We start from the raw sequence: 23,936 nt of genomic DNA, 5'->3' as shown, positions 1-23,936 counted from the left end.
GTGCTGTGAAAACAGACTGCCAAAAGCAACTTGGATGGAGGATTTCATCACACTGTCATCAGGACTGTAACTGCACCCTCAGACCTGGACACGACGATGTGGGGATGTCCTACACAAAACCTCACTCTCCCTGTAACAGACACAAGCAGATCTACAAGACCTCAGGAAGGTGCTATGAACCCTCAGGTTCGCCTGCTCTTTGGGAGTCCGTGATCCAGGCCACTCAGGAGGGCATGGGTGGCACGTGCATTACATTTACAGATTGAGGCTTTTTGTGCATTCGTGAAGGGCACACATTTTTCTGTTCTGCTACAAAAGAGGCCCTTCTCTCTTCCAGAGGCCTGAAGCCAAGCACAGCAGTGCCTGTCCTCCCAGGCAGCACCCACAACTGAAAGCTGCAGCAAGGAAGAGGTGTCTTCAGGCAAGTCACACGCTGTGCTAAGCATGGCACTGATGAAAGTAGGAGGCAAAACAAACAGGCTGAGACTGAACGCGTGACCTCATGATCAGGATGATGCAATGTATCCAAAGCTGACCTTTTTGCTTCCTGTTACAGCTTGACTCCAGAAATAACCCAGGTAGCAGTGCATAATTCAATCGCAGAGGCAAGTTTATTCTCCCGCTCTGTTATGAGGGCATGGTAGGCACCAACAATAAAGTTAAAGTAAATGTCAGGAGGCCAATGAATTGCTGAGGAGAACATTTGTTCTGATCTTCCATCAAGCACAATAACTCTAATGGAAGCTAGGAAATGTCTGTAAAACCTAATACCATGATGCAAGCAGGCAAACACCCAATCTGCAGCCTGAGCACAGCAGGAGAAAGAGAAGAAGTAAGTAATCATTCTTACTTCACTACAGAGATATGAAAGCAAGCACAGCATTTCCCTACCATCCTTCCTGGCTTGGCTGAAATCCCTCCAGGGGACCTATCACCGTTCTTCCTGAGCAGTTTGGATCCAGCAGGTGACAGGAGATTTTTGGGAGACAAAGCTGATTAGGAATGAAGGCATGCTGAGCAGGTATGAACCCTGGCTGACAAAAAAGGGTTTTTACCCATTTTGTCAGCTGTGCTGCAGCTGCAGTGGGCTGGGTGACCCAGGACAGCTGGGGATGCAGGAGAGCTGAGCTGCAGGGTGTGACCAGCCCTGTCCTCACAGAACAGATGGCTTACTGCTCCCTCTAGCTGCCCCCACAGCAGCAAGAAGAGAAGCTGGCTTGACTCAGAGGAGGAAGGCTCCTTTTTCATCTTCAGAGAGGTGCTGGAGAAAATCTGCGAGCTTTGGGAAGCATCCCATCCACAGCAGGGATGTTAGAAACCAGTGCTTGATGTATGGATGAATCCATCTTCAAGTGCAGTGATCATTTTCAAGCCTCTTGCTTGGGCAGGGGAACCAAATGATTATTGGTTATTTCATAAGTAATTTAAAACTGTATTTGCAGTAAGGATCCTACTGAATCTTATAGACAGGACATACCTATGTGCCAGAAGATGAGCTGGTGGGGAATAAGACTGACCTGGCTAAACAGAGAGCTTTGGCTGGAATAAAAAAAAAAAAAAAGACAGCTTGTGGCCTCTAGAAAAGGGGCAGGCAACTAAGGAGGACTACAAGCATGTTGTGAGGATATACAGGGAGAAAATGAGCAGGGCTAAAGCTCAGCTAGAATATCATCTGTTTTATCTGTTTACATAAAAGACAATAAAATATGTTTCTCTAAATGCACTTACAACAAAAGGAGGGCTAAGGAGAATCTCCTTGTACAAGGGAGGAAATACAGTGACAAAGAACGAGGAACAGCTGAGGTGGTAGTTAATGCTTTCTCTGGCTCAGTCTTTAATAGCAAGACCAGTTTTCCTCAGGGTACCCAGCATCCCGGGCTGGAAGACAGGGATGGGGAGCACAAGAGAACCCCCACAATCTAGAAAATAATGGTCGGTGACTTGATACACCATTTACACGTGCACAGGTCCATGGAGCTGGAGGGTACTGAAGGAGCTGGCAGAAGAGCTTGCTGAGCCACTTTCCATCATTTATCAGTAGTCCTGGCTAACTGGGGATATCCTAGAGGACTGGAGGTTGAAAACGTGATGCAATACCACATTGAGTGCCCTCACGTGGCATGTGCAGGATCTGGACAGGCTGGACCAATGGGCCATGGCCAACAGGATGAGGTTCAAATAATGCCAAGTGCAGGTCCTGCCCTTGGCTCACAACAACTCCACTCAGTGCTACAGGCTGAAAGGGAAGGGTAGCTGGAAAGCTGCCCAGCATAAAAACATGAGCCAGCTGTGCCCAGGGGGCCAAGAAAGCCAACGGCATCCTGGCCTGGGTCAGCAATAGTGCGGCCAGCAGGACCAGGACAGTTTGATTGTCCCCTGTACTTGGCACTGGTGAGGCCACACCTCAAGTGCTGTGTCCAGTTCTGGGCCCCTCCCTACACAAAAGACATTGAGGGGCTGGAGGGAATCCAGAGAAGGGCAGTGAAGCTGGGGAAGGGTCTGGAGCACAAGGCTTATGGGGAGTTGCTCAGGGAGCTGAGGGCGTTTAGCCTGGACAAAAGGAGGCTCAGGGGGATCTCAGCCCTCTTTACAACTACTTGAAAGGAGGTTGTAGCAAGGTCGGTGTCAGTCTCTTCTCTTGGTAATAAATGATAGGACAAACAGAAACTACCTGAAGTTGCACCAGGGAAGGTTTATATTGGATATTAGGAAAAATTTCATCACAGAAAGAGTGGTCAAGTATTGGAACAGATTGCCCAGGTAAGTGGTTGAGTCACCATTCCTGGAGGGATTTGAAAGACATGTAGACATGGCATTTAGGGACATGGATTAGTGGTGGACACGGCAGTGCTGGGTGAATGGTTGAACACGATGATCTTAGAGGACTTTTCCAATCTAAATGATTCAATGAATGCAACCCTCAACACAAACCCCTAGGCAACCCTGGCAGGGCTTTCCCCTCCAAAGTCACTCTGGACAAGTCTTGATGTTTTGTAACAGTTCTCATTGAGGTTGGGTCACACATCCCAAGATCCCAACGAATTCCATCTCAGGCAAACAGGTTAGATCCAGGGTCATCTCATAGATTCCCCAAGTCTTTCTACTGACTGATAGAAGGTATTCAAAGCTGAACGTAACTAAATTCCTTCAGAAGAAAAATAAATCCAGTCCCAATTGTAACCTGCTGGGCATTTCTGAAAACCTGCCTGTTCAATTTTAGCCTGCTTTGAAAGCGCGTAACAAATTAAATGGGGCTCATTTGTTACGCAAATGATAGCTAGGGTTTCAAATAAAATAAGCCTAACCTTGATGGAGATTTCATCAGTGCAGGCTATTATTTCCCTCTGCTAATGGCTAACGGCCTAGTCATCTTCACCGAGCAGCAAGAGGTCTCCCAGCTGCCTGGGTGAATTATGGCTGGAGTAAGTAATATTAACCCCTCCAGGGTAAGTACATAGGTCATAAAACAAGAGCTGCACACAGCTGCTAATGCCAGCAAAGGCAGCCTGTATTCATCAGCTCGCTGGGTGTATGGCAGGAGAGGGACAGAAGAACCACAGGCTCTGTAGTGGCTGTGCCATATCACAGCAGCCCCACATTAATTGACATTTTCCTTTGTGGAGGGAGGGGTATAAGCACAGATGAAGCAAGATAGGGATGATCAGTGCTAGCTGTTCACAGATTATTAGGTCTTAGTTGAGATGGGGTGCAGAGAGGAGAATGCCCAAGAGTCTTGACTGTGGGGTGACCCCATCCCACTGACCAGAGAGCAGTGGCTCCGTGGGAGTGCCGTGTCACTCTTGTGCAGCAGCACAGCTCGTTTGCAATGCCAGGACTCGCTGGCTCTGGCTAAAGGAGTGAATAAAACCCCACAAATTGCTGTAATAAAGATTCAGCCCACAGACTCTGTGGCGTAAACATACATCTGGTCTCTGTTTGTAATGAAATCAGCTGAAAGCACCATTGTGCATTAATAACAAAAATGCTCAACATATTGCTACCAAATAAGCTCTGCTTGTCTTGAACTTCTATTGTCACATGTTAATGCACTTTTAACACTGATAAATGATGAAGTGCTAGAAAACATTCATCAAGGGACTTAAGAGTCAAAAGATAAGCATTACTGCAGCATTGTTTTCTATTCCATCAGTTCTTTTATAATTTGGGCAGAAGTTAAAAACAGAAAGTCAGGGGCATGAATCAAACATTTCCCATTGAGCCTGCCTTTCTTTGGTAAAGATTTCTTAACTACAGGGTTTATTGTGTGCTTGCGTGACATGAAAAAATCCTTGAGGACGCATGAAAGGGTGTTTCCTTTTTCAACAACTCAGTACTTTCCATATGTCCACCCACCTCCTCCTCCCTCTTCTTTTCCTTGCCATGAACAAGAAATGTCATTCACTCTAGTTCAATTCCACTCTCCAGTCCCTCTCACTTGCCTTTCCTTACACTCTTTGCCTTAATTTCCAGGAGACACTTTTTTTCTCCTTGCAATTCCTGGCCACTATGCACGGCTCATGCTTTATGTGCAACTGCTGATCCTTTGAAGTTCCATGTGTGAGAAAACCAGGGAGCTGAGCAAGGTCACTGTGTAGACTCAGAGCAGTCAACACATGGGAAGGGTTTTACCTTTTGAGTGATGTGGTTGATCCAGGGTGAAGAGCAGTTGCTCAGATCAGGTCCTTGGGGTTCCCAGATACCGTCAGGCGCAAGACACCGGAAAGTTGCAACACCTGTAATAGGAAAGTCGCTGTGTTCAGTGTTACTGGTTGCATTTTGCCCTGAGTGCATCGTGTCGAAGGCTTCTGGGAGCTTATTAGTGCTCAAGTCTTGAGTAGGACACTTCTGAGTCATCTCAGTGTCCTAGTCTCCCATCATCTTGGTCCTTTAAGGCCCTAAGACATAAAAGACCCACGATGTTGTGCAGGAATATTATTTCCAATTTGGCAAACAACGATTACAGACAGAGGACTTGCAGGAAAGCTGCCAGGTACTAAGAAATCGGAAGTAGATCTCGAACACCAAGCCAGCACCTTGGATGCTCTGGCCCACCACTGGTGATCTGGAATCAGACCCTGTGCCTCATCTTCCTTGCTGCTTTATGAAGATTTTATGGCTCTGAATCATCATTACAACATTTGGGTGGAAACACACAAAAGTGTGAATGCTACAAACGCCAAGATATAATTCTGGAGTTTACTGTCAGCCCCTAGCTGTCAAGAGGGACTTTAGAGGAGAGTTTTGTTTGGGAAGAGCTGCCCAATCCCTTCTGGAAAAGACAGAAAAATGCCTGAGACCCTTTCAGACAAAGGGAAATGCATCACTGCTAATATATCACAGCTTTTAACAAGTTGCATGAATCACCAAAATTAGAGATGGGAAAGGCTTATGGCCATCCCCTATCCATAAGTTGGGCTATTATTTTTTCCTTAGTTATTTTCATCCAGTCCTTAGCTCTTGTGCTTAGGAAAAGAACTTCTTGCATCCCACCTCCATTTTCCTTTTTCATCTTTTTTTTTTTTTTCCTTTTCACAGCTTTGGTTCAGAATATCCTTTCCCATCTCTGGGAACCACATCATACTTTTTGCATTAATTTTACCAAGTAGGCCTGGGAAAGACAGCAAAAACATTCTTTACCTTTCTCACCACTTATGCCTTTCCATGACCCTCATACTTTAACACACGCTTTATCAGTCTGTCCTCACCAAATTCCAGAGTCAGTTTTCGTATATACAGGTGTGAATGGCCCTCCAGGAGTGGAGAATTAACAGAGAGCCTCTCCTCTACAAGTCAGATCCCTTCAGCGCTCATTTTCAGGCAATTTCCTCCACTTTTAAGATTTCTTCTTTGAAACTGAGCTTTTGGGGCCGGACACCAAGACTAGCATGAAAAATAACTATTTTTAGAAAACTGCATTTGTTAAAACACAGCAAAATGAACCATATGCCAAAACCCATTCTTAACTCGACTATGTTTCAAATTGAACAGAAAATTTCCAAAAGCAACATTTTTCAAGAAAACAATTGTGGGAAGAGCAGAAGAAAAGGAGCAAAATCCAATAAGCAATAAACCATTTTGAAAGATTTGGCTTTGTTTCCTCCCCCCACTTTCTCAGCTGATCATACCAGATGCTGGCTGCAGTTTGAAAAATCACTCACATGGGTTCAGGAGCCTCGAAGTACAAGTTTTGTTGATTTCCTCCCCTGTCCCCTCTCTTAGCAAAACAAGCAAAGCATTAGCCACCAACACACCAGTGAGCCCAGAGGCTACAAACACAGGCAGAACCAGGTAAAGCGCAGTGTACACAACTTCTGGAGGCAGAGGCTCTTCCAGCGCATCAAGCACAACCCCACAACGTTTTAAATACTGGCTGCACACTGACAAGGTACCATAGGAAGTGGAGACAGCCTGCTGTGTCCTCCCAACCCTTGACTCACCTATGGAGCCCAAGGGACACGGCTGCTTTGCCACCTGGCCCTGCCGAGTCCGAGACCACATAATGTCGCGGGCCTCCATGGGGTCACAGCTCTCCGCTCCGGCCGGCGGCAGCTGGGAGGAGGCGGGCGGCAGGTGCGTGGTCATGTCCTCGGGGACATCAGCCATGGGAGACGGGGTGCTGGTGCTCCTGTTCCTCCTGCCCGAGGCCGACGTGGTGGTGGTGCGGCCAGTGGTGCTGGTAGCCACCCGCGGCGTGGTGCTGGCAGTGGTGCTGCCCGGGCCCAGAGCCCCCGATGTCGATACTCCTGAAACAAAGGCAGAGCTGGTTAGAGAGAGGAAGGGAACAGGACTCATGCCTAGGTTCTGAGGATGTCCCCTCTGATGGCTCCGGTGGCCTGCAGGGTGTAACTGGAGCTACAACTAAGGCAAGGCTTTCTGCACAGGCACCTTTCAGAGAGAAGCTGGAGCAAACAGTGAGAGAAGCACACAGGGGGGTAATGACCACTGGAGCACAACTGATTTTCCAAAAGCCCTAGCACTTGATGAAAATAAAGCAGCGCTTTATGCCCTCACCATTTTTCTTCTTGGCATTTTAATGTAAAAATCTTATTTTCCGTCTTTTAGGGAACACCTAGCACAGAAGTGCTTTTAATTGTTAAGTGTTGCTGAAGGCCCAGCTGGTTTGGACAGAAAAGCATTTTCTATGGCATGATAAAAAACCCCCAACAAAACCCAAAACCAAACTACAAATCCATTCCCAAATCAGAAGTGCACAGAGGGGCGAACAGGAGGCTGTACTGCAGAGCAAGCTGTCAATTTTCTCTGAGGTTCATGCCTTGCTGCTCCATCCCAAGAGCAATGCCTGGCCCCTTGATCTGCAGGCCATGTGACACAAGCAAAGGTGCACGTCAGCCCAGCCATATCAAGACTTTAATGCTCAGTGGGCTAATTCATTGAAAACCTGCAATGAGCAGTCAAGCAGGAAGAGGTGGGGAACCTGCTTTAAAAGTGCATTAACCCACTGTACATCCTGCAATAGCCACACTGAGTGTGTGTGGAATACTGAAGGATGCCCACCTTACAATTACCTTATTTAGCCTCCTATTTAGACCAAGGTGCTTGTGCACACTGAGCTTCACGTGGATTTGTCTATGGCTTGACCTGAAATATCAGGTGGGGAAACTGAAGCAGGCTGCCTCCAGCTCTTCCCCCATCACCCCTGTCATGCCATGTCACACACAGCTCGTAGAAAAGCCTTCTCCCATCTCCTTTACCTCTCTCAAAGACAAGCACCCTCCAGCTTCTCTCAGCGTAAGACTTTTACTCCAGTTAAATGCCAGATACTCACAACTGCCCCTCAATCCCTGCCTGAGAAAACACTGGGGCTGACTGTGAAATGAAGGTAAGGAAGCAATAGGAAAAGGCTTGTCTGATACATTCTCATTTTAATTTCCATGCCATAACACCTCAAGACCATGCCACCTCTTCCAGCACACAAAAAGCCTTTTATCACTGTTGCTCCATGTCCAGCAACAGGAATTGGAGTTTCTACACTAACTCACCTGAGCACCAGGACACTGATCTGAAACAAGTCTCCCAAGCTCAGTGGTCAGATTTTCCAGCCTTCTCCTGCCACCTCCCTTTCACCATGAACCCTGAGTTTAAATGAACTCTAAAAATTACAATGCAAAAACGTGCAGACCCTGACAGATTTGAGTTTCCGCTCAAAGCTGCATTATGTCACCAATCAATGATTCCCCCCTGATGGGGAACAACTAAAATTTGTAGAGAATTTCAGCAAATACTACATTTTTACTATAGCAGGACTTCCCACAAGTATGTTTTATTTCTTCATAATATAGATTAGCCTGGTAGACAGCAACCTACAAAATTTTTTCCATTTACACTTGCAGTAAGTTATTTTCCTTCTGCAAAATTACCTATGCCACGTGCAGAGGAACTGAGTAGATAAAGTGGATGCAGTTTCAAAGTCAAATCTAGCAAATCGTGTTTAAAATAATCCTTACAGTCATGTGTGAGCACATAGAAACATACACTGAGCACCCCGGAGCTCCCCTTGATCCACATGCAGGAGAGCTGCATTTTTAAGCCCAGTTCTCATTGAAAATCATTGAATATCCCACGGCATGCTGGTTTTGGAATAGCTCTGGCAAGTTTACTGTAGCAGTTAGGCACAAGGGATTTAATGGCATTTTCCTTTAGCCATAAAAAAAATGAGCTGTTTTATCTTTCATAAAGCCCCTGGCACCAGTGTCAAAATCTCTTTGAAGGCTTGTTCTTCCAACTTTTTTCGTGTTCCACTGGGCTTTCTTGCTGCTTTTGAAAATAAACACATCCGCCATTTCCACAGCACAAGTTGTAAGACAACATGAAAAGAGCTGCCTCCAAGTTGCCTAACGGAGTGAGATGGATGGGATACCACTGAACTGAGTTCAAAGGTTTGATTATTCAAAGAGTCAATTTGGTAATGAGCTCCAGCAATCATGATCACCATGCTAACACCACCCAGTTTTTCACCAGGAAATTTGCCAATTTTGCTCAGACAACTGTGTGCTTCAAAAACCAAGTTGACTGGTAAGGAGGAAAAGAACAGGGGATCAAGATCATTTACATGTAAATGATTCCCAAATCCAAGCAAAACCATGAAGAGACTGCAACCTGTGCAAAAGCACCTAAATCCTACAGCACAGAACAGAGATCAAACCTCCAGATTAACTCAGGCTCCCAATAAACTGTGAATTTTTAACTTGGGGGAAAGAAGCATTGCAGCACTGCTTCAGAGGGATTCTTCATAAAACATTTCACAAGACAATTTTTGCTCCAAGACAAGCACCTTTAAAAATCACCAACACTACTACAACTAGAAATGTATAAACTTAATTATTTTATTTTTACTGTTTATTTTTACCATGCATTGCCAGATCAAGACCTTATGGGTTTTGGGTAAGACTCAGTTTTTACTCCTTTCGAATCCAAGACTTTGCAGACTTTGATTCCACAAAGCACAGCACTGGGGTAGGAATTTTCAGTGCTCCCAAGAAAGCAGTTTATGGCTGTGGAAACATTTCTTTCCCAGAAACACCCCAAAGTGACACTTCACTTTTTTCTTTCCTGCTCTATCTAGAGAGCTGGCAGTAATAGCAGAAGACTAAGTTTTGCCATCATTCAGATTAGAGCTGCAGTCATAAAAAAAACAAACCCCAAAACATTTCCAGCACCCACAAGGGAGCAATTGCAACTCCCAGAGGAGTCTCTCTCTGCTCAGGGCACATTTGACTAGCAAGAAAATAGAAATTTTTAGGTTTTTCCCTTCTCTCTTTTATTTCCCAACCTTTAAATAGAGCTCAGGCTTGTGGAGGCGGATATTTGCTAGGTGGAAGGAAAATCACGGTAGGGATCTGCTCATAGGGAAAAAAATCTCACATAAATAATGGACTGTCTTTTCTCCCCTTTCTGTCTGTTTTCCCATTTCCCCTTTCCTGAAGTAGTGACATGACAAGTGACCAGCACTTTGTATTTGCCATGAGGAAAGTCTACCACGTGTCATCTAACCATGATATGGTTAAATGCTCTGCTCACCTCTTCCTGGCGCTCTCAGACATGGGAGACTGCTTTCCCAATGACTCTGACTAGTGTTTTCCTATCACAGAAAACAGTTTTGATTGCAAGAAAGGCTATTTGCTACCTTTTCTCTCATTTTTTTTAATTTTGGCACCTAAGTCTCTGACTTTATGACCTGGTGTACTCAGTAATACTTTTTAAGAGATGTCATGCACTTTCTGTCCCATGAATGAAGATAACGGGGTGCCCCTCGAGCAGAAATTGCAGACAGGATTTCCTGGGTGAGGCTCACTGGCTTTGGTGAGGTAACAGATGACAGGAGACATCCATCAAGCTCTCCCCCTGGGGTCACAATCCAAAGGCTCAGCCTGACAGCTGCGTGCTACAAGCCAGCACTTGCTCACGGAATTGGAAGGAGAGGCTGCGCTCCAAGTTCCACGCTCAAGGTCCAGGCAAACCATGATGACTTCACTCTCCGGCGAGTTCTGCATTCCTGAGCCTGACGCTCAAGGAGATGGGACGGGGGGCCAGCAGCCAGGAGGCCCTGCCTGCTCCCCGTGCTGCACCTAATGCAGGCCTGGGCCAAGGGAGGTACAACTAATCCAGCAGCTCAACAGCAGCAATCCCAGCGTTCTCTTGAGCACGTCCAGACTCCATGCACAATTATTTACACATGTTGCTGCTGATGCACGAAGGCAAACGGAGCACTGCAGGAGTCAGGAAGGCCGCGGGAAGCACAAAACCTGGAGGTCCCTCCCTTCCCTCCCTCCCTGCAGTTTTGCTCTTTTCATATTTAGCAGCCACATCCTTTGCTTACAGCATCCCTTTTATCATTTCTTCTTCTGCTAAAAGATGGTGCAAATTGTATTTACATAGGAAAAGAGAAGGTTTAGGCATGCCTTGAAAGAAGCAGCACAAAACCCCACAAACCTAATACAATTGGAGGATTATATCACAGCTGTTTTTCTCTTCCCTGTCACATAAATGCACCTCACGGGAATTAATTTTCTACAGGCATTTTCAAATGCATTTCAGAATATCTTCTGAAACTCCCTAGAAAAACAGTAATATTTGAAAGTAAATATATTCCCACTGTCTTTTGCCATTTTTTCTTGTTTTCGTGTGTTTTTTTCCAAGAACTCCATGTGAGGTGACAGGAAAGGATGACCTGCACAGACAGCATCAACTCATTAACACACTGGTGAACTGCAAAGTTATTCTGAGTCTATGCCACAAAAGACATCACCCTGCAAAACCTTCTCATGGTAAATGTCTGCTGGAAGACCAAAAGCCACAAGCTGGTGCCACTCAAGAGCTGCGGGCCAGAGAACTGACAGGTGAGCTTAGCCCCTAAATTGTGTACAGCTCCTTCCACGTGTTTGAGAGCAACTATGATTTATTTTTACTGCAGGCGAAGGCCAAGTCGGCCTCACATCAAACATCCCAACAGTTCTCCCCTCTGCTCACACATGCCATTATTTTGGGAAGCTGAGCCAGAATCCTGTGTGTGAACATAAGTTCACATGCTGCTTTTGGGGCGGTTGGGATTGTGGAGTTTTATTTACTGACACTGACAAAAGGCTCCCAAAACCCATTGATGGAAAGATTACATATGCAGTGGCCCCACAGTGTTCAGCATGGCATGCTGCCTTCAAGAACACAACTGCACACAGCCCTGCACCCTGAAAAAGGGACATGAAGTATGATACACAGCTCTCCCTTTTCCTCTGTCTTAACTAGCACAAGGTAATGAGGAAAAGCAGGGGAGGAAGATGCTGCATCTGAGAGAAGAAAGATCCATTCCCTTGTGGAGAGCTGACAAATGGAAAAACACTTTCTGGATTTTCTTTTTTCCTACCTCTTCTAGCACGGGATCAGTTTTTCTGCCCAAGGCTACTCTGCCCACATGTGAGTACTCTGCTGGGCTTGGGCAGATGCTGCATTGGATATGGGCCATATGTTGAGTTCCTGTACTAAGAGGAAACCTACATCTGTGGTCCAAGACATGGTGCAGACTCAGGTGTTTTCAAGGCACTTCAAGCTGGAATCACTTAACACGCTGGAACTTTCCTCTGAGTCTCAGCCTTCAACATTAAACAACAAAGAATGAGAGCCAAAAGTGGGTAAAATCATCACAACAGGCTCAAGTTAACTCAAACTGCCCCAGCTCATCCTTTTTCACTGCACCACCACCCAGCAAGACAGTTAATGCATTCAAAGCAGCCACCAAAAAGGCACCAATTTTCAACAGGCAAAAAATATGCCTACCAGAGCCCTTTTGACTCAAAACCCTGCATTTCTGACAATGATCCACAGTTCATTACACATACTGGATTGCTAGAGAAAGGCTGTTCTGTCAAAAACATTCTAGCTGTTATTGCAAATTTCTAGGTTTTGCCTGAAAAAATAAGAACCCAAACAGCAGCCTGACTGCATTTTCGTGAAATATCAACTTTTATGCTTCTGTAGGACTTTTGTGGGGGTGTGCATGTGTCAGCACTTAATACTTTTTCTGTCTCCAAACAGCTCTTAATGTCAGGTCCCCAATTTAGTTGTCATTTGAATAAAAGAAGATACTTCTTTATTTTCTTCTTTTTTTTCCTCTCTGACCCATTCTTCTCCAAGAAATTACTGGATCCTGCTTAAAATATGTAACTTCAGAGACATCAGACAAAATTTTACAGCATATATCTAGCAATACCAGGAGACGAATGGGTACAGCACAGGAACATCACCTGCTGTCTTCACCATGGCCCTCTTCTCTCAGAAGACAGTTCCTAAAGTCTTATCTCTGGTTTCCAACCCAGGACCTCTGCCACCTTTTGTGAACCTCTGGTACCCTTTGGCAACCATTCACTGAGGGCATTAATGCCCTATTGCTTGTTCCAGACTTTGTAACTGATTCTGAATGCAGAAATTTAACTGGACCATCATGCACAAGACACAAAAAAAATTGAGCATTTCTTTCAACATCATGCTGTAATGCTTTTAGAAATGCAGATGAACTATGCCCATAGGAAAAGATTACAGAAGAGATGATCTAATAGACAGTAGATCAGGATTTATTATAAATGGACAAATCTAATAGTTTTTAGAGTTCAGTTCAAGGGCTATTTTTAGGCAATCTAGCTTCAATTTGCTCTAGTTCTCAAAAATACTGTCAGATGTGGTTGCAGTTACTTTGAATTTCTGGATTTGAGCATATAAAATCAGATTTTTTTTTTCAATCCACATGTGGTTTCACACAGGGGAAAAAAGAAGCATACAATCTTTTTTTAAGGACATACCAGCTGCATATTATTACTGAATGTATGGAGTGAACTTCTAACCTCCTAAACAATCACCTTGGCATGATTCACATCCATCAGAGCCAGTGGTGCAGATCTTATGCACTGTCTTCCAACCTGAATCCTTCAAACTCTATTAAAGAGAAGCCTGGAAGGAATTCCCCAGTATCCCATTGTTAGAGAAATCACTTTTGATTTCAGTAACAGGTGCTGTCAGTTTTTCATTCAGAACACATTAGCGTGCAGACACGTGAGCACTACACACTTACAGCTTTAAGAGATTTACTAGAGGCTGGGGTTGCCAGGATTTTTGTGGGTTTGGGGTTTCTTTAGCTTTTAATTAATTAAACCAGGTATGCTCTATCCATGCAAGCTGAAACATACCTTTTAGTTTCTAGGCAGAACAAGAACATGAGTAGCTGATAGGAGGGAAATCCAATTTTTTCCATCTGTATGGCAACGGATGTCACTTCATCTAATGTGTGTTTCCCACTTTTTGCCTGCACTTCTGCATCTTTAATGGAACAACTTGCATGCACTGCGCAGAGGCAGTGCCAGATGGAGCCAGTCTCTCTCCAGCAGTTCTCCACCTCTGCATTTGCAAAGAATGGAATCGAGTGCAGGAATCATAAAGTGACTGTTCACGCCCCAGCATTTTCTCATCTACCCAATCAATGTGATGAGTCCTTTGCAGAGCCACAGGCAGTCAGCTTATACCACTAAAACATTTCTTCAGTTGCAAGATACAAACACAACTTTAATAAGAGAAAACCATCATCTTCAAATAGTCTCTGTTCAACTGTGTGTGTAATATCTCCAATCTAGATGTTAGACAGCAAGAAGGCCAATTGCATTCAGATAAATGCCCTGGACTTTCTTAAACATATCATAATCTGCTTGTGAAATGGCTGGTTAGTTGCTTTCCAATTTGTGAAATGGTTCAAATGCTGTAAATAAAAAAGAAATTGGACAGCTTTCAAAAAGGACAGATTAGACTTTTCAATACTCAGTATTCCGTGCTTCCAAGCTGCACTCCTGTGATCTCCGTATTAATATTTAAAACCTCGTTGTGTTTTGCTGTTATCTTGAGGAAGCGGGCACAGTACAATCGAGCCCAAGGAGACAATCCACTGGAACACCAAGAAATCAGCTCCCTGGCCCCACAGCACACGTGTGTGCAAGAAGTGTCGGGGAGAGGTGGATGAAATGTTGCCTGGCCCCACTTCCTCCTGTCCGGTTTGGCAGATTAAAATCACAAAGGCTGCTTTTTGCATTTACAATTCACCTCCCTTTCTACCATTGTCCCTTGATCCCAGCTGCTCTGAGGCTCAGGATTTGATGTGCCTCCTGCATTTATGTAGTGGGCTTCCAAATCAGCCCTGATGCTCAGTGTTTGAAGTGTAAACACACTCTGTGGGTGGGCTGGTCAGCTGAAATCAAAGAGAGGAAAAGGAATAAACCATAAAATATCAAAGGTGGAGTTATGACTGCTTACACTCTTCTTCCTCTAACCCATGTTAGGATTGACTTCATCAGCATGCAGGTTATACTGCATTCCCAGGCATGAACTGCAGACCTGACAGCAGGCCCTGCTGTCTGCACAGTACATGTAACATCCATACTCTAGAGCAACGGGAATTATAAACCTGCCAGCAAAACCTCACCTTTTGTCTTTTACCAAACCCATCTATTTTCTCCTCTTGCTACTCAGTAGCTATTTCAAACCTGTTTCAAAATCTCAAATCCTTCTCCAAAGCCACCAAAGGTGCTTCCTCTCTATAGGGCATTTGCTCCACTCAGTCTCTGACTGCATTGGCTTCTATTTCACTTATTTGGTCCCTTTACTCTTGTCCCTATGAGGAAACCATCCTGAACTGTGGAGAGAACTGACCACTGAAACCACCAGAAATACAAAATGCTGAGAAAGGCTGCCTTTTCTAATCCTTTGAGCATATCCTGGTGCACCTTGGTATGCATGTACTGTCAAGACTCCTCCTGAAAATCAGAGGGCAGGCACGACCCTCAGCCTCTTGGCCATATCTTGGTTTGGGGCTCAAGTTAGTTCAATCCCCTCCCCAAACTTGCCAGTGGTTTGCTTTCTGCCCCTGGAGACACAGATGGAAAAGAGGGAGAGAAGAAACAAGCCTATGCTAAAAAAAAAAAAAAAAAAAATCACATAAACCAATCCTAGGAAGCTGACAAAACTCCCCTGTAAAAATATCAATATTAAGCTACTTTTAGAAATAAAGCAGCTTCCTGGAAAAAACATAAAATGCTGCTCAGCTCCCTTTCTAAACTCTTTATTACTTATGTAGAAATGTCAATATATTGTAAAGCTCAATTCTAATAGCTGTATTCATGTCGGCTCAGGGATCTGCCTAAACAATGCTTAACTACAGCACTGGCATCTAAATTTGTTTTATAGATATCTGACTTCTGCAGAGGGCTCCAACAATGAGAACACCATTAATATTATGAAAAACACATTTACTTCAGCAAAGCAGATTTATAACAAATAAACAAACTGTGCAATATACAGGGTGTTTTAAAGTGAAATGAACTGGGTAGCGCTTTTAAGGATCTCCAATTTTCATAACAGACTTCAGTACTGGACACAGGCTGCTTGGTGCACTATCAAGTCCATGCTGATATCCCAGAAATCCTGGCATGCAAGCAGCTCTCACCCATGTCCCAGAGGCTAATTTTTTCATTTGAGGGAGCCTGCTGAGGTGCTGGTAGCAATAGTGAATATTCATTCATATGCTTAGCATCTCAAAGATCTCGACTCTGAAGGCTCTAGGGCTGGAGGCATTGCCATGGCCAGCCATCTCACTTGAAAAGCCACAGCAGGAACAGCATCCAAAACATCAGAAAAGGAGGTTTTACCTAATATTTTTGTCTCTGGACCATTAGGGGCTACCAGCCCTCATGCAGTCAGCTTTGGCCAAGATGTAGTTTCCGACTCTTACCCGAGGGGTTGACGACAAGATGACAATACATAATCCCAGGTTGGAGAAACTTTCAACACTGATTTGTAGCTTTACATCTGAGCCTTCAGATTATTCTTGTTAATGGATAGTTCAAACCAGCACGTTGCAAGGTGATTGTGTTTTTTCATGTGAAGCCAAAGAATGTACCCATTGACCTTTTAGGACTTAGAATTGGGCCCACATAAGAGAGAGACATTAAAAAAAAACTTACAAGGAAATGAATAGGAGTGCTGAAAAGCAATTATTTTAGGTCAAAGCTGTACGCCTGCTTCTCCAGGTTTGGTGTGTGGTTTTACACGCAGTCAGGTGCTAAAGCTTACATGCCCAGGGGAATTACTGGTCCAAACCAGAGGCACCAAATGCACAGAAGAATGTCCAGGTGCTGCTGCGCCAGACTAGGGATTTTCCATAATGTACTCTTGGCCTGGAAGCCCAAACTGCACCTGATCCACTTGGGCTACCAACAAAAGCATTGCAGACCATCATGAGCAACAGCAGAATCTCAGGAAGTTAATAACTGGTAAAAAAAAAATCAAATAGGATGACACAGAAATGAAAAAGGCAAACTGTGTCCTTTAGAGATTTTTAAGATGTGTAATCTCCTTGCCTTTTTATAAAACATACATCCATAAAATTAAGTACCTGATGTCACTGCAAAGCATAAATTTGATACTTTGAATAAAAGAAGCATGTCTCACATGAGAAGAAGAAGAAGAAGAAAAAGGTAACACATTCAACATGTGAAAAAAGGGGAGAGAGAGGAGAGACAAGAGAAAATCTGACCTGGTTCAATGCACGTCTTAAAAAACATAACTGCTAAATAGCTACATTTGTTTTACAGATAAACACAGGCACACAGACTTAACTATGTGAATGCATCTCCATGGGACTGCATGATTCAAAAGCATAAAAGAAAAACTGGAGGGGGAAAAAAGCAGTCAAGCAGTATGGATGCAAATTCTGAGATACAGCAGAGATGCAGATATACTTACAGATATTACTTTCAATCTAGGATAAAACTACTGCTACAATACATGGCTAAAGAGCTGCTATATGCTTCTAGCACACAGCCTAAGCCTCATTTTACAGCTCTCACAGGTAACATAAAATAAATGCACCAGTCTACAGTGATTATTAGTTTTCCCTCTCTTTGGTATCAAATATGTTCAAATGTTTTTGTTTTGTAAATATTTTACAGCAGACCACTTATTACACGTGTTGAGACCTGTAATGTTATTAGCCCTGAGCCTTTCACATTCCATGCGTGCATGAAGAAGTTTCATCAATTTGCAGGGAAGAAGTATATTAGTTTTTCTAGTCATTGCAGTGCTTCACAGGTACTAAAAAAACTCAAAAGCCCTAATATTTTACATTATCCAGCCAGAACTCTCATTTTATAATAATACTAACCAAAAATCTAGCTCACTTATGTCATCAAAAGCAACTCTTCTTCCATTATCTTAAATATAAATGAGAAGAAGCATGCAGCTGAAGCAGACAGAATAATTTATAATGAGAGGAGATCTGTAATGCCAGTAATACTAAAAAAACCAGAGCCTAACACTGAACTCATCTGGAATTGAAGGAAAAAAACAGACTTTCTAGCATGGTGGTCAGGCTGAAGATGGGAAGGGAGGAACAAAGTCACCTGTGACAGACGTTCATGGTCAGCACTAAGCAAGCCAAGAAATGCTTAAACCTTCAAATAAATATTAGACACATTTTGCTGTTTGTTTTTTTTTCTTTTCTTTAGAGGCTAGAGCCTAGATGACCACAGATCAGAGACATGGCATTCATTGGCATAGCATTCAGCCTGGAAGTGGCTCAGCAAAATACAAATTCCAAGTGTAAGCACAGCAGTGGCAAGCAGCTCATCCACTCTGTTCAGCTGCCACAGAGACTGTTCCAAGGCAGAGAGAAATGTGACTTTGCTTGAAGAAAAAGGGAGAGATTTGATTTAGGAGTCTGAGTCAGCCAGTTTATAGACAATAAAAGGTAGCATCAAAAGCCATTCAATTTGTCCAAGACCCAAGGTGCTCTTCGGAGGTGCAGGAGCCTACGGGTTGGTGCAATGCCATTGCCTTCACTGTATCAACATCTCCATGCCTGAGCCTCGGCTGAATCCTGTGCCATCCATCAGCAAGCACCTTCTGACTCTGTGCCCTGAAAAGCTCAGTGTCTGTCACTGCAAATCTCCGAGCTACAAAAGAAACTGCAAGCATCTCAACTGTTTGCTTGCCTGTCCTTGAGGAGTTTAGTTGGTGCTGGGGAAGGTTTATGCCTTTCCACGGATAACCAGAAAATCCGGAACTACCGCACAGATGCTAAGAACAGAGTAGTGGGGAGAGGCAGGGGAAAACTCCACCCCAAGCAGCCAACCCAATGTCCTTCTTTCCTTCTCCTCCTGCAGAGGACATCATTCATCACAGTCCACAACACACTCCTGGGAAGTGCTGGGACGTGCCAAGGATTACACTAAAACAAGAGGTGGACAGGGAAGGCTTTGATCCTCCCATGTTATACTATGAGAAAATTATTCGCTAATGCAAAGGAACAAACCCTTCTTTTGATCCAGGTTATTCCATGAGGAATCTCTTTCTGCAAAGTCTGAAGCTCAGACAAGGTATTGGGCTTGAGGGACCACTCTTCACATCTCCTGCGCCAAGCTCAGCATGTCCACGGTACATTTCTGAGCGCAACACACAACTCCCTAATCCTCTTGGCAGCAGTCACTCCTACAAGATCAGTCCCCCTAGTCTACAAGATGCCTTTTCAAATTAAGCTGCTATTTTCCCTTATTAAACATCATATTTGAGCTAAAACAGCATCACTGATTCAGTTAAACCCTCACTGTCTGCACCTCTTGTTCGGAGCAGAGCACACAGAAATCTCATCGAGACCGAGATGCCTGGTCAAACAGACTCCAGTGAGTTGTATCTAAGGGAGAAGCAACTTTATTTCAGCAGCATGAATCATTTCAGGTCCAGGGACAGCAATGTGAATTGTGCTTCCTTGTCTTCAGTAATAGCAAAGTGCATCCTGTACTGAAGATACAAGAGCATCTCCAAGAGCAGCCTATAGACACTGCTGCCTACCAGGGCACTCTGACCTGACACTTATTTGCCACAGATGGCTTTCATCCACTGGCAGCTGCTGGGTTATGCGAGGATAGGGATGTTTGGCTCCAAGAGGAGGTACTATCCACTGCCATTTACCACCTCTGAGGGAAAAGGAGAAATAAGTAGAAATAAGGAGAACAGTCAGCTCTAGATCCAGCCAGCTTTTTAAAAAAAAGCAAGCAGTCACTGGATTTCAAATCTCACTAAGCAACATAGGCTGAGTATGTTCTAATAGAATTGAAGTGTGTGCAAAGAAAACCAAATAAAACACATAAGGAAGGGACTGAATCTAAAAGCAGATATTAGATTTCTTTTCTCTCTTGCACGCAAAGCAAATATTGTTCAAGGATGTTTAACAATCTGTTTGCCAGCTGAAGCGTGCAGGACTCCACAAGCAACAAAACAGAGTATTATCCTTCCGTTTCTGTCAAGCTGAGGCAAGTCCACACTGTGGTGTCTGCCTAAATAAAAACAAAACCATGACAGAACTGACTCAGGCCAGCCTGACAGTATGCTGGATGAGATGAGACATAGATGAAGAAAAAGTGAAAGCAGAGGCAAAGGGTGTAAAAGGAGAAAGAAGCCAAATGCAGGGACCAACCTGACTTAAAAATTCATTCCCCCTACAATTAACTGTTGGGCCTTTCTAGGTTGCCTTTTCCTTTTTGATAGTATCTAAATCTTAAAACCCAGCCTGACTGGATGAAAGCAGTATGAGTTAAGTCAGTGTTACTGAAAATTTTTCCTTTAGAGACAACTTCTTTGCAGTAATCCTCCAAGTGGTGAACGCAGTGTTATATTTCCTTCATCAGCCAACAGAAACATTGCACTGGTGAGGCCAAGCCCTTGCAGGTGATAGGATCCCTGCTGGAAATTCAGCCTAAGAAAATTCAGAAAACCCCCAATCTCCCTCTTATCCAGATTTCTCTCCCTGCACATCCAATAAAATCTCATTCATGTGGAACCTACATTACAGCTCTCTGGGCACAGGGCTGGCTCACCTCCACTAAAAGGGATCTTAAATCTCTATTTTTAGCATTTTCCTCACCCTGGGTCAGTTCCGAAACTAACCTCTGCCTGTCTCACTTGTCATTGCCTACAAACCACTTCTATATCTGCCCCTTGGGTAATGAGCTCTCCTTCCAGTTTTATTTCTCCATTGTTTTCCATTTGCTTTCCTTTCCCAGAAAGTCCTCTACCACAAACACATCCCAACATGGAGCTCTCCTCAGCCTCACGCCCGCTTCTCAGTTTTCTCTGTTCCCTTAACTCCAAAATGAAGGATTCTCTCAAGGCCAATTTCGGGTATCTCCTTGACTTGACATCTGATGCCACCCTACTGACCCCCCTCAAAGTCCAGTGGGCACGACTTGCAGTGTGGGGTGGCATCTTTCTGGCTGATGTGCTACATCCCAGTGGTAATATTTCCTCAATTACCACTTTCTCCACCTTTGGAGAACCATAACCAGTGGGGAAGTATTAGAGTCTGATTGCAGGGTAGAAACTTCATTAGCTTTCCCACACCTAGAACTGCCAGATGAAGTACCTGTGTTTGTGTGGATATGTTTGTACATGCTCTTCTTCCTCCTCCACAAAACAAATTACAACTAGAGTTAGCTGCATCTGATCAAACAGCACATGAAAAAGGATGTGATAGTAGATTTGCACTCAAAACACCTATCCCATTATAACTGGCATTCTTTTAAAGTGGTTTTTTTTTAATTGACCAAAATTGAACCAAAATTTATACCCATAAAAACATGTGATTTGACCTTCTACAAGTTATTTGTGCTCAATCAGAACTGCAGGCAAAGACCTGTTTTTTACAATAATAAGTATACTAGAAAAAAAGAAGTGTATTATGAGACACTCTGTTCTCTAATGACCCAATCTGAAGTCAAGGGCATCCTTCATAGGCCAGAAACAATTTATTGAACAAAACTTTCTAATTAATTGCTGACAATATAACAGCTGTGTTAGCAAAATGTTCCACACTGCCTGTCTCTCCTTGCCTCTCTGCCATGCAGCAAGATGGGAGCACAACAAAGCCCTGTTTAAACCTTCCTTGTTGCAGGGCATCCTCAGTTTTCTCAGTGAAATATGTGTTCAGTCCCCACTGTCCTTGGTGGCTGAGGTTAGCCCATCTGCAGCAGGCGTGCAGCTGGCACGTGGCAATGGCATGAATGATGACAGGTAATGATTTTGCAAACACAACCCATCACTTGGGCAGCCAGTCAGAGACACAGGCAAGGATTTGTCTTACTGCATTCATGCACAGAAGCTTTAGGATGCAGGAGGAGCTGCTGGATACTTATTCTAGGCCTACAGTGTCAGAGATAGCACGAGGTGTTGGGGAAGAAAACGTCACCATACACCTGACAATATCACAGCATCCTCCAAGAGCTCTCAGGTAAAGAAAGGCTCATTTTATTACCAGGTTTGTAGGCCAAGGATGGAAAGAGCTATGGAGAGCTGGAAAAGTATTTCACCTTTAAAAAGTAGGACAGCTATCCAAATGGTGTCCTGAGAACATCAATAAGATGAGCCAGAGATGTGCCAAGGGAGAGAAAGTGCGTTCTCCCTGCTCCATGGGTCAGTGAAGGAGCTTGCGAAGCAGGCACCAGCTTAGGTGCTTTTGTTGTTTGCAGTTAGCCCCTTTGAAATGTTACAGTCCTAACCAAATAAAAAAAAAATTGCTTGGGCTCTGAATATTTAGGAAACCACTGTCCCACTGGGAACAAAATGGCAGGGGGGGATGCAAGGGGAATGGGCTGTGCTCAGTACAGACTGAGTCTTGTGCCGCCTGTGCCATTACGAGTGGGTCAGGCAGGACTTTGCAGACTTCCCTTTCTCTTAATTTTTTGCACTTCTTTATTCTTCCCATAGGAAAAAACAATGCAAACACAGTGGGTAAGACATTTAGGTCAAGACTTTCATAAACAGGATCCCAATGTTAGTCTCTAAACAAGTGACCTGATTTTTAAAAACACTAGGAAAGCAGCATCTCCCACTGCCTTAAATGCTGCCCTTTGGAGTATCAGGTTATTTAAGGGTCTCAGCCTTACTTTCAAATCAAGTTTCATCTTCTCATATCACAGGCTCCGTACTGACTCAAGAGTCCAATCTAATGAAGCTGCACATGGGAGATCAGAACTAAGATGAACACTAAAAAAACAAGGCTCCCAACTCACTCAAGCCAGCTGGGAAATCCTGAGTGCACCTTAGCAAGAAGTGACTGCTGTATTTATGTCACACCTCAAATACCTGTAATTTCCAGTAAACCACAAACATCCTCTTTGTGCATCTACAGGAATGCTCAATTTTACAAGGTGCTTTTCCTAATCTGTCTGAAGGTTCTCCTCTTGGTGGCAGAGGGAGCCCAATGGATGGTTTAGCCCATCAAATTTTAAATTGCTCAAGATGGCTTAAATCCCTCCCATGGCTTGCTCCCTCTGTATATGTCTCTTTGCATTTGCTGGGCAGAATTAGAAGCAGGGACAGCCTTTACTATGGTCAAGTTAGATTAGTGCTCAGGGTTGGAACAATGTCTCAGGGCTAAGGAACATCTGCTTCAGGTTTGCTTTGAAACACCCAAAGAGAGCCTGTGCTGCTCTATTTCTCCCCAGTCTCTGGGAGAGAGCCCTGCACCAGCCTACGTGTCCCTTCTGCCTCCCACGTCACTGTTCGAGTTCCAAATCGACTGCCTTTGGTGCTCAGAAAAAAAAAAAATTCTCCTTTCTTATCAGCTTTTGAACAAGTTTCACTGCTGGAAATAGAATTTCTATCCATGTATTTCTGAATATAGAGGATGTACTCTATAAATCTTAAAAAATACTACGTGAAATGGAGCATTGATGGGTTTTGCATCTGAACTGAGATTGACACGCTGAAGCATTTAGCTTTTCCTTTTTAAAATAAAAACTGTATTACTTATTACCCACAATACAATACACAACTTAGGGACATGGACTACCACATACTAAACTTGTTAACGTGGTAGTGGAGAGCATGGCAGTACACAGTCCCCAATTCAGTACAGCTTTTATATCTAGACTTACACTTAAGAGACAGGCATGGATTTAACTCATTTCACAGCCAGAGACCCAAACTTCCAAACTCTCATTCACTCATAGACTCCCCAGGAGATGAAAAAAGCCAGATGAGCACCAAAAGATGAGGCAGGACTAACAGAGGGATCCAGCATCTCTCCCAAGCAGTGCTTACCTAACAACAGAGATTTGTCAGCCCCAGGCCACATTACAGGGGACAAGAGCATGTGAAATGCATTCAGCTATACACTAGAGAACAAATGAAATAGTATGTTAGGGATCAAATGCTGCAATAGCACAAGACCGATCCTGGTCTATCTCTGTGCCCATCAGCTCAGCCCCAACAATGGCTGAATCTGACTTAATCTTTCACACAAATGCCACCAAACACTGCTTCAATTGAAAGAGGCTTAAGGTGAGATTTACTTTCTTCCATACAAGTTCCTGCCACAACCACTGTCAAGACACTTG

General features: G+C 44.0%; 1 protein-coding gene across 23 annotated transcripts in view; it reads right to left on the bottom strand.

Annotated features, from left to right (window-relative positions):
• Window positions 1-23,936, bottom strand: part of ADGRL3 (adhesion G protein-coupled receptor L3) — a 492,473-nt gene that overhangs the window by 96,008 nt on the left and 372,529 nt on the right. For all 23 annotated transcript variants that reach the window (XM_069012991.1, XM_069012990.1, XM_069012994.1 and 20 more), the window contains 2 exons: window positions 6,438-6,743; window positions 4,630-4,733 (listed from right to left, as the gene is read on the bottom strand). In XM_069012991.1, the coding sequence (XP_068869092.1) occupies window positions 4,630-4,733; window positions 6,438-6,743 (410 nt within the window). The remainder of the gene's footprint in view (window positions 1-4,629; window positions 4,734-6,437; window positions 6,744-23,936) is intronic.

This window comes from Aphelocoma coerulescens, chromosome 4 (genome assembly GCF_041296385.1).
Source record: "Aphelocoma coerulescens isolate FSJ_1873_10779 chromosome 4, UR_Acoe_1.0, whole genome shotgun sequence".
Taxonomy (NCBI): Eukaryota; Metazoa; Chordata; class Aves; order Passeriformes; family Corvidae; genus Aphelocoma; species Aphelocoma coerulescens.
This window is presented reverse-complemented; position numbering and strand designations above follow the sequence as displayed.